We start from the raw sequence: 11,328 nt of genomic DNA, 5'->3' as shown, positions 1-11,328 counted from the left end.
GAGAAATTTTCAAAACTGAGGGGCCATGGGCCCCCGGCTCCACCAGTGCCCTTCGAAATTCTTCATTTTGGATAATTTTAGCTATATTTTATTTTAGATGACTTTAGCTATATTTTTTGTAGTAAAATTTAGGAAAATGGTATATCTATAATATTGTTACATTAAATCATAAGCGGCCGTTGTTATTGATAGAAAAAAAAAATTTCTATAATAAATTAAAATTAAAATTAATAACAATTTTTTACCAATAAATTTGTGAAAATAAATATGGTAGATGGTAGCAATCCTCTAAAAATTTAAGTCGGTTAAAAGCGTAAGAGACATGATGATCACATCACACGGTGTTTGTTTTTTTTTGTTGAGAATTGATTCAAAACGCGTGGTATGGGAATGGGAATATGAAACGTTACTTATGAGCGAATGTATAGTAACCCACCTGTCCTTTTGTCCTCGAGGCGCGCAATTGCATGCCTCTTACGCGTTTGTTACGCGTTCGATCTTATCAACTTGTCTATGTTCACGATCTCTTATAAATAAACATTCTTCTTATTATCTTTTTTGACAATTACAAAGCTCTCTCTCTGTCTCTCTTTTTTGTGATCGGATCGAACAACAATCGGTGAGAACCTCTTTTTGTTTATTACTGTGTCTCTGTTTCTGTTTGTGCGTGTTTTTATCTATGAAGAACATAAAAAGTATCTTGCTTTTGTCATTTTCTTAAACGCTTATTTGGGATTGAAAATTGTCGCCTTTTTTTCCTTAATATCTTTGTTTCACATGCAAACTCAAAATTAAATGGATTTCACGACATGGGTATAACCGGATTCATTGAATTAATATATGTTCAACTATATCTATATACCAATATACCCAAATTTTGTTTATATGATTGTGAATTAATTAATTAGAGCCAATTCCAGATCTGGGTATTTTGCTGCTCAATTTGATTTCTCATTTTTGATACTCAGTTTTCGTTATAATTTTCTTTGATCCTCTGAGATGCTCGACTTTTTAGATTAATGTCTTACTTCTCACTTAATCGAATCATCTTATCATATTGGTAGTTATCTTAAGATAAATGTCAGACTTTCATAAACAATAAAACGTGTAATAATATATTGTGGGTTGAGGTTCCAATTGGTTCAACGAATTGGTATGTTGGTGTGATGATGGAGTGGATGTTATAGTCCAGAAGGATCATAGTTTGCACTTTTGTTTGATATGTGTCTGTGTATGTGTTGCAATAAGTTCATTATTAATCTCTCATTTCATTTTTTTATTTCAGACATTTGCTAGAAGAAGGAAAAAAAAGTCATGGGGGGTGGAAAAGATAAGCATGATGAATCTGATAAAGGGTTATTCTCACAACTGGCTCATGCCGCACAGAGTGGTCATGGAGGCCATGGATATCCTCCAGGAGGCCAGTACCCTGGAGCATATCCTCCACAACAACATGGTTATCCACAACAACATGGTTATCCACCACAAGGATACCCACCACAAGGATACCCTCCACAAGGATACCCACAGCAAGGCTACCCACAGCAAGGCTACCCTCCATCTGGCTATCCTGGCCCATCTGCTCCACATCAGTCAGGTATATATTACTTATGACACACAACCCAAATTTTTCTCATATATAATTTCAATAAAATTCTAGTGGCTTTAGACTAAACAAGCTAGATTTAACTAATCTCAACTATTGGGGGGTTTGAGTAATGGCCCATGTGGTATTGTATTGACACCCTTTGGGGTAGCTATTTGCAACATTTTACCCCCTTGTTTTGACTGTTTATATATGATCCTAATGTTGTTTAGTTCGTCTCCTCATGATTCCCATAAAATATTGGTGAATTGGTTGAAAGGTACTGAAAGATAGGGATTGGAACCCTTGTTAAACAAAAGCCTACATATTAGTTTCAATGCTGCACTTTTAATACCTCAGCCATCTCTCCTACATGATAATTATGGCTATGAATTTTCTGTTTTTATTGGGATGATGAATTTTTATATGCCCATCCCCTGATGGAATCCGACATGCAGTTTTCATCATCTGGCTCGAGCATAAATCAAACAATGCAAGGAATTAGAGAGGAGTAGGGCTGTTTAGGCTCCGATATTGGAGCTTAGCTTTGTTTTTTTTTTTTTTTTTTTATCAAATTACTTTTTTGCTGCTTGCTTAAGTGGAAAGCTTTTCTTTTGTGTTATTGATTTTTCTGGAAGTTGTTGAATTTTCTATTCCTGCTTATCAAAAAATAAAAAATAAAGGTTGTTGAATTCTTCTTTTTCTTCAGGACATGGCGGCATTGGAGGAATGCTGCTGGGGTGCTGCGGCTGCTGCTGCTGCTTATGGTGCTCAAAAATCTCTCATGGTCACATGGTCACATGGCTATGGCTCACAGGGCTATGGCTCACTTGGCGGCTTTTCACATGGTGGTATGGGTCATGGCAAGTTCAAGCATGGAAAGCATGGCAAGTTCAAGCACGGCAAGCACGGCAAGCATGGCAAGTTCAAGAAGTGGAAGTGATCTTGTTTGTCTGGTGATTTTGATTTTAGTCATGTTGACTTATATATATATCATGGATAATGCTGATCCTGGTTTTCTAAACTATTAATAAACATCAGTTTATGATATCTGTTAGGGTGGGCAAGGCAAACATATGTCACATACAGATCATCTAGGCCGTTAGATGTATAACTTTGGTTTTCTCTTCCTCTGCCATGCTCTTTAACCTTCCATTGGTGAATTTGTGTAGCTGTTACAGATTTACTGTTAGTATTTTATTGTACCTAATTGATTTCTTCATTTCCAGTGCTTTTGACACCTTCAACTTCTCGATCATTATTTTAGAAAATTCTGTTCGTTACGGCGTTGTTTGTTCTCACTTCCAGCCTTTTCCATTTGAACATGATCTGAGATTCATTTATTTTTTCTTTAAGAAATAATAAAATAATGAAGTGATACATTATTATGAACAGAGCCTTTGTCAACCTTTGTCTGCGCCATCTTTTTAGATTTCAGAATTGTTCAGTTCTCACTTCCTGCCTTTTCCATTGAGCATGAAAAAAATGAACCGATAACTGATTTGGAGCCTTTAATTGGGGGCTGTATGGGGGAGGGGGATTTTTTCAAATCGTGATTCTTTCAACCTTCATTAACCTACATTGATTTATAAAACCATGAATGTGTATTAACATACGTCTTATTAAATCATTTAAATAAGTCACTGATCTATTAAGTAGGTATGAGACAAAAATTACGACGAGTAAATAATCTTTTAAGTTGTTATGTTATGAGTGGGGAGAATTTTTCTCCAAACCAGATTGAAGAAAAACTGTTCTGTTTACTTGTTTCCTGGATTTGGGGATTGAGGAAACAGAATGAAGGACAAAGCATTTGAGGGAAAATCCTTGTAGGCCTACAGTGATGGGCCTCGTGTGGGCCTAGGCCAACCTTGGTCTGACCCAACGCTATTTTATTTGGGCAACTTTGGTACCTTTACAAGACTATGGCGGTATGGCCACCATTCATCAAGGTCTCATCAATTCCCCATTTGAGAAATCGTGCCTTGGGATCTCAAGTGAGCATTTGTTTCTACAAAAATGACGGTTTGATGTTAATATGTTCCTCATAAATCAGAGAGTTTTACACTTGAAGTTCGCCATTTATTCTTAATTTTTTTTTTAAACCATAAATAAATAAATAAGTTTCGTTTCCCATGTACGTAAGAAATTATGCTTACTTTGGTTCATAGCTACATTATGTCAAGAACCTTGGTTCCTAGGGGGAATAAATAAGGATTAAATTGAAACGATCAAAAAATACTCCGAACTTACAAAATAACTATAAATATCTTGAAATCTCCAAAATACCTTCAAAACTCTCAAATATGATTGAATAAACCATAAAACTAACAAAATGACAAAAATATTCAAGTACCATGATATACCTCAAAACTTTGGGGAATTCGTTACTAAACTTTTAAAAATCACACAAAAGCAACTTTCAAGTGTATGACATTTCAGTATTTCTAATTACTTATGTGAATATGTAATTAGATAAATTGGTGGATTGGCTCCTATATAAAACTAATGGGTTAGTGGTAATGGATATTATTATTTAGCTTATAACTTTTATTACTTTTTTAGTTGTTGCACTCTTATTTTGATAAAGTGATTGTGCATATAAATATAATTTTCATATAAATTATTTTTAAGGTTGGTTTTAGTTGCATTATATTAATTTTTGGGTAAATTTCAGTAAACTACTTTGAGATTTAGGCTAATGTTAATCAAGTCCAAAACTTTTCAAAAGTGAACAATTTGGTCCCTCAACACAATTTAGTCCTTAAAATCGTAAGTCACCGTTACTTATTCTCAACCTTTCTTCTCTCTCATACGTCTTGATTCTTTCAAACCATTCTCTCTCTCTCTCTAAACCTTTCTGATTCTCCCTCTCTCTCATGCTCTCTCTACCCATGGTAGCTGAAGACTCCTTCTCTCAAGCTTTAGCCTGGCCAAACTCATGTTTTGCCACTACCATCTTGCACTCTCTTTTCAAATTAGTAGCCATGGAGACAGTTGGCTAGGGATTTTCAAGCTTCGCTTCACCACTGATGCTATTGTTGCTTGTTGACAACTTTGATTGAGTGTTACTAGCGTTAGTTTTTGGTGCTTCATAGCATGGAAGAGAAAGTTTGCATTTGTGTTTTTGTTTGGGTTTGAATTTTCTTTTGTGTTTAGGTTTGTGTGCCAAACGTTAAGGAACATTTGGCCAAGACCATGAACTCCGCCACCACCATAGGCTAGGAATCGCATCAGCTCATTCTCTCTTCTTTTTCTTTCTATTTTTTGTCTTTTTATATATTTATTTATCTTTGGTTTGATTCTTTGTTGGTTTGTGTCTGGTTGATTTAGGGATTGAGTTTTCTTATGGTGATAAGGATTTGGTGATTTTTTATTTAGGTTTGAAAGGTGGGGTTTGGGTATGGTCATTTACAGCTCTATTGGTATTTATGATTTGAGATTTGTCTCAAAATAGGTCTAATATGGTGATCTTGTTGATCTATGTATGATTATGAATTTGTGTGTATGCTTAGTAGTCTAGGATTTTTGGGGGATTTGGATTTCATATGGCTCTGTGTGTGTGTGTGTGTGTGTGTGTGTGTGTGTTATGACATGGTAGCGCGCGTGTGTGTGTGTGTGTGTGTTTGTTTTCATGGTGCTGCCATGTAGTGTGATGTGTGCTTAAAATACATGTTCATATCAGTGTAATCACAACAAATAGAACTCAAAGATCTTAGCATGAACTTAGTAGAGAAGAGAGAGTTTGAGAGAGAAGAGACATAAGAGAGACTGAGAATAGATAATGAAACTAACGGTGTTTAGGACCAAATTGTGTGGAGGGACAAAGTTGGTCACTTTTGAAAAGTCTTAGACCTAGTTGACATTAGCCCAAACCTATGGTTGTTTACTGAAAGTTACCATAATATTTTAAAATGGTGAATTAAAGTTGTTATTAAATATTTTTTTATAAAATTATAAGAAAATTTGTGAATTTTTGTTCTAGCCAAATTTCAAAAAAATGTTCTCCAAAGTTTTAGGAAGACAACTAAATATAAAACAAACAATTCCCTTAAAATTTCTTTCAACAAAACAAAAGGCATTTTGCATTAAAAGAAATAGAGCCTAAGTATTATAATATATAAAAAATGGCTTTAAGAATATTCTAGTGAAATTATAATCTATTGATGCCAAACTTTATGGTTTAAAAAAAGTATTTTGTATCAAATAATATCATATTATCCGTATCAAAATTCAATAAATAAGAGAGTGTGTTAAAAATAACTATCCCTAACACAAGTCTGTGGAGGAGCATACGAGTACGAACTTACAACCCTCTTCAAGCTCTGGGGTTGAAGGGAAAAGGAAGGAACCTGATAGTGGATGGGAATCCTATCCGTTTAACTAAACAATCAAGCAACCACCATGAAATAGTCAGTGTTTTATTTGTCTACGATTCCTTCTCTCTTTCGATCAGTTCATAAATTCAACCACAGAATGATGCTTTTGTTACCAAAATTATCCAGAAGGTAGGTCAGCCCATTGGCTTAAGTGGGAGGGGAATTATTACTAAATAAATTGAGGGCATTGTGGATGTAATGTGATTCTTGTGATTAATTGCTGAAGGGAAAAAAATTAGGTCTTTGTTTTAATTTTGATTTACTTTGAATCTCCTTTCTGGGTTTCATAGGTGGCCATTGCAATCATAGAAAGCTTGGTACATGTAGTTGTAATTTCTCTTCCTTATATATCACAGAAATTTATAGGAACTGGTCTCGTCTTACATTGTTTTATGGTGCTTATATTAAAGGTCACAGTGATTCGTGTGACATTTCATGATAAACACACAGAGAAAGTAGTTCTCAAATTAGCCTCATTTTTATGTATAATATATATCATTTTAGGCCCTGTCATGAACTCTGACCTTGATGAGCTCGAGGCTCAGTTTGGTAAGTCTGAACTGTGGGCGAAAACTGGTTTAGTGGTCTTTATCTCTTGATGGAGTTTAAGAAGCGAAAAGAATCAAACTATTGTGGGTACCTTTGTGGTCTTGAATCACTTAAGAGAGTGCTTGTGTGTAATATAACTTGTCAGTTTCATTCTCTCTCTTAAAAGTTACCTTGTATCACCTCTAACCTTTCTTCTTAAAATTACCTTGTATGTCAACCTTTTTTATTGGTGACACTAGTTCCATTCCACATGTGTATAGCATTGTAACCAGTTGCATTGAGCAAGTATTAAAAATTTAGTATTGTTCATTAAATTTATTTTTTTGAATGAACCAACTTTGAGCTCATTGCTAAATTATATTACATTTTTATTTTTTTTTTTTTTTTTTTTTTGGTCGAAAAAACTCAAACTTACTTACAAGTTACTTGATTAATTCTTTTTTTTTTTCTCATTTATGGTAAACAAACGATAAAATTTTTTTACCCTTCATAAATCTATTAACTTATATTAGAATTGAAATTATATTACTAAAGTTAATTAGATGGAATGATTTATGTTATTAGCTTACAAAAATTAGATTCACCACTCATATGGTTAAAAACTATTTGTAATCTTACTATAAAATAGACTATTTATGATATCAATAAATTACAATCAATTTATAATTTGATATCTTAATAACTTACATTTCAAATTTATATAATTCTTCACGCATCCGGCGTATCCTAACCACCCTACATGACAAAGTCATAGTCCTTTATGAATTAGAAGGAAATGTAGGATAAGGCTGCCATAAAAACTATAGATGATGATTAATACAATATCTTCTGTTCAACATAGGCCTCTGCTTGAGATTCATCTTAACTAAAAAAGTATATAAGCATAAATAAACATATAATTAGATTCATCTTAAGTGGAGCAAGAATTAATTAAAGAATTACTCCTGAGTCAAAGTTTGTGGCAGTGTTTTGGATGGGTCCGCTGAGAGGCGCGAGGGTTTGGTCAGAGAAAGCTGGATAAGCTCATCAACTTCCTCGGTCATTGTAGCTGAAAATAGCATGGTCTGCCTTCTTTTCGGACATAGACGGACCTGTTAATGAATTATAAATGAGAACTTATGTTAAACAAATCAGAACATACAAAAAAAATAAAACAGTTTATTCTTTTCTTTTCTTTTTTTGATAAGTAAAAAAAAAAAATTATTCTATATTTGAACCTTTTGAGTTAAAAAGGATAAAAAGATACCAGCTCACGAATTTCAGCACTAAATCCAAGCTCCAGAAGGCGATCAGCCTCATCAAGGATTAGTACCGCAAGATCTTCCAAATCCACAGACATAGAATTGCGTAAATGATCTATCATGCGTCCTGGAGTGGCCACAACAATATCAGGCATTGATCTCAAGGCTGCCTCTTGCACCTAATATAGAAAGACGTCGCTTCAATATTCCTGGTGGAAACAGATAAGCTATCAAGTACAATACACCCCCCCTTTTTATTATTAGTTAATAAATTGTTCTAAATGGTGACACACATTGGGATTTTAACCACATCCTTGTATTTATGTTTAAGATTGAGATTTTCCTTTTAGGTAAAGATGCAAACTAGCTAAGTTGACTAATTTTAAGTATAACTGGAACAGTAAACAGAGATAGTCTTTTTAGCCCTGGAAGTTATTTGTAGCATACCACTATTTCATGAAGTTCAAAAACAAAACAATAATCTTAAAACCCATATTCTTCTTTATTAATTTCAAAAAGGCCTGAATTTCAATTTATTGAAATCTACATATAAATAACCTTAGACTAATTTTTCATTTGTTGAATAGATTTAATTTCAAATGAGTTGAACAAAATAACAAAAGACAAAAAGAAAAAAGGGCTTTACTGAAAGCACTGTGGGTGCAGAGACACCTCATACCAGGTGTTCATAAATCAAACCATTAATGAGATTCATGATCAAACCTTTGTCGAAAGCCCACCAACAACCAGGCAACATCTGATGTCAGTAAATTGAGCAAGCTTCTCTATCATACTGTGAACCCTGCACGATGACATCAAAATTTGATTGATTATAAATTAAAGATCAGAACCAAACCAGGTAAGCAAAAAGGTCAATTTTCTTCTCCTTTTTTTCAGTCTCTTTGACAAACCAGATAAGATAATATTTTCCAGAGAAAATTTTCCCTCAGGCTTGTATGAGACTGACCCATGGGCCTTGTAATGGAAAATGTTATCTAACTTGGACTTGAGATGTAAAGTGGTGTCTCAGAATTCATAATTCAAACATTGTTTCATAATCATAAAAATAAATTTGAGGCAAAAAAATATGAACCACAAACATTGACCATTACTTCTCAAACAAAAGAAATGACCTGGAATAATTTAATACACTGCATAAGTAGATAAATCTCTCACAAAAATGCAAGTACGAGTTGATTTTAAGCAAGGATTTAGCGCATCCAAAACTTCAAAGGTAAAAAACACAACATGAACATGCATACAAAAACATAGAAAAATGCTACCATTGGGTATCTCTAAACGTCCATTTCTGTTATTCCTCATGCCTACAATTACAATTTTTTTTTTTTTTTTAACTTGCACAAACATTAGCTAGGTCTTGAACTTGGAACCTCATCATCCACCTTACTCTTACAAGAGAAGAAAGGGCCATTTGAACTAGAGCTCTCTGGCATCTACTATTACAATTATTAAAATTAAACTTGACATGATATAATTCATCCCAATTCTAAACCCACTAACCCTTTAGCTTCCAAATCACCAGTTCACAGTCTAATGTAAACCACTGTTTCAGGTTTATTAATTAAAATTACATCATTAGCATACAAGAATTTAAGATTAAAAATTGCCTCTCATTTTTAGAAATAAAAAATAAAAAATTTGGTCCCAATAGTAACCAAATGGATGATTTGGAGACACAATCTGAAGCTGCCACAGCCAAACTGAACGTAATACACCATTTTTGCACATAACTACAAGAAACAAGTCACCAGGAACGAGAAAAAAAAAATTATATATATATATATATATATTTTTTTTTTACCAAGATTTCCTAGCATGACAACCAAGTACACACAACACCATACTAAGCAAACTTCACTTTCAAAACCTTATGCTATTATGCATACTTAAAAAGCAAAGCATAAAATTGGAACATCTATATAATGGATTATTCATACTTAAAAGCATGACCAAAATGGAAGCAACAAAAGACTACAAGTTCTCTTATAAAATAGCTTGCTATATGAAAAATGAATAACAAATAGGACAAAATAACACTTACTGAACTGCCAACTCTCTGGTTGGGGTAAGAATAAGAACCCTTATCGCTGGCACACGTCTTGGACGGAACAGTAATCTCTCCAAAGTAGGCAGCGCAAAGGCAGCCGTCTGCATAATGGAACAATTGCTAAACCATAACTTCAATTGAACTATATACTAACATCAAATTTCACTCGGCGAGTTTGTATTTGTATTGAAATTCCATCCTATGCAAATCATGGCATTGAAAGAAATATTTACCTTCCCGGAACCAGTAACGGCACTCCCACATATATCACTCCCATTCATTGCCAGCGGTATAACCGCCGACTGCAATCATCAAAACCATAAAATTCAGCAAACCTAAACGGCATACATACAAGCGCATATGAATAAATAAGAAATGGAATAGCTGATTAAAGAGAAACCTGGATTGGTGTGGGCTTACTGTACCCCAAAGCCTCGCAAGCACGAAGCAAAGGCCACGATAAATTCAGCTCAATGAATGAAATGGCACTGAACGAAGCTCTGTCAGAAGGCACATAGAACGATTTAATGTCGACGGCATCACCGGTCTCTTCATCCTCATCTTCAATCCTATCCTCTTCCTAAATGCAAAAGCAGAGAGAGAGAGAGAGAGAGTCAAGTTGATATAACAGATTTATCGAATTTAGGGATTAGAAGAGAGAGAAGATTGGTACTAACTTCTTGATTGTTGGAATCGGAATCAGAGTCATCGTCGTTGGGAATGATAGGAACGGTGCGATTTTGGAGTGCTTTGGTGATTTTGAAATCGATGGAGGTTGTGCTTTTACGGGCGTGTTCTTCAGCTACTGATTCGTAGTAGGGAGCAAAGTCCCATGGAGATTCTGTTTTCTTATTCAAGAGCTGTTCTTCTTCGTCTTCGTCTTCTGCTTCTTCTTCTTCTTCGTTTTCGGGTTGAAAATCATCGTGTTCTTCGTCGCTAGAGGTTTCGAAAACGAAAGCTAGAGCCATGGGAGATGGCTGGAGAGTGCAGAAACGAGGCAACGACGTTTTTCTGATTGATGAGTAGAGAGAAGAAGATGATGGCTAGGTTTGAAAAGAAACACTTAAACGGGCTGGAGATTATTTTTTTTATTTTTTTTTTTTTTAAATTATGGGAAGGCGGGTTGAATTTGGGTATATTGGGATGACGTGCGTTTAACTCAATTAATAATTAGATTTTGGTTTAATTAGGGTTGGTAGGTTTGAGTGGGTAAATGAATTTGGGTTTATTTTGTCACTTCTAATGAATAAGGTTTTGACACTTGGATTGTTTATTGAACCGTAAAAAGAAGAAGTTTAAGGTTTTTGAGGTCGAATAGAGGTTAAATTGGGATCGAACCGTGATGATGTCATAATTAATTTAATAATTAATAAAAATAAAAATAAAGGTATTAAATTCATAAATATTAATAAAATTGACTAAAATATTTTTAAAAATTGAAACAAACTTTAAAATAAATTTTATTATTTATTCTTATTATACCAAAATTATATAAATTAATGAATT

General features: G+C 34.0%; 2 protein-coding genes across 2 annotated transcripts in view; one reads left to right on the top strand and one right to left on the bottom strand.

Moving 5' to 3' along the window:
- The window catches only part of LOC111992795 (DEAD-box ATP-dependent RNA helicase 28), a 15,673-nt gene extending 4,779 nt beyond the window's left edge, over window positions 1-10,894 (bottom strand). The window contains exons 1-6 of the mRNA XM_065760036.1: window positions 10,500-10,894; window positions 10,223-10,402; window positions 10,056-10,124; window positions 9,817-9,923; window positions 8,478-8,556; window positions 7,760-7,933 (exon numbers count right to left, since the gene is read on the bottom strand). Coding sequence (XP_065616108.1) covers window positions 7,760-7,933; window positions 8,478-8,556; window positions 9,817-9,923; window positions 10,056-10,124; window positions 10,223-10,402; window positions 10,500-10,790 — 900 coding nt within the window. The 5' untranslated portion in view covers window positions 10,791-10,894. The remainder of the gene's footprint in view (window positions 1-7,759; window positions 7,934-8,477; window positions 8,557-9,816; window positions 9,924-10,055; window positions 10,125-10,222; window positions 10,403-10,499) is intronic.
- LOC111999898 (glycine-rich protein A3) lies at window positions 487-2,832 on the top strand. Its single transcript, XM_024032006.2, is given in 4 exon segments — window positions 487-619; window positions 1,286-1,597; window positions 2,295-2,323; window positions 2,325-2,832. Coding segments are annotated over 3 exon segments (516 nt in total). The 5' UTR covers window positions 487-619; window positions 1,286-1,314; the 3' UTR covers window positions 2,529-2,832.
- Window positions 10,895-11,328: the final 434 nt, after the last annotated feature.

Source organism: Quercus suber, unplaced genomic scaffold (genome assembly GCF_002906115.3).
Source record: "Quercus suber isolate HL8 unplaced genomic scaffold, Cork oak 2.0 scaffold_17, whole genome shotgun sequence".
In the NCBI taxonomy this organism is placed as follows: Eukaryota; Viridiplantae; Streptophyta; class Magnoliopsida; order Fagales; family Fagaceae; genus Quercus; species Quercus suber.
The sequence above is the reverse complement of the archived record's forward strand: the minus strand, read 5'-3'. Positions and strand labels throughout refer to the sequence as shown.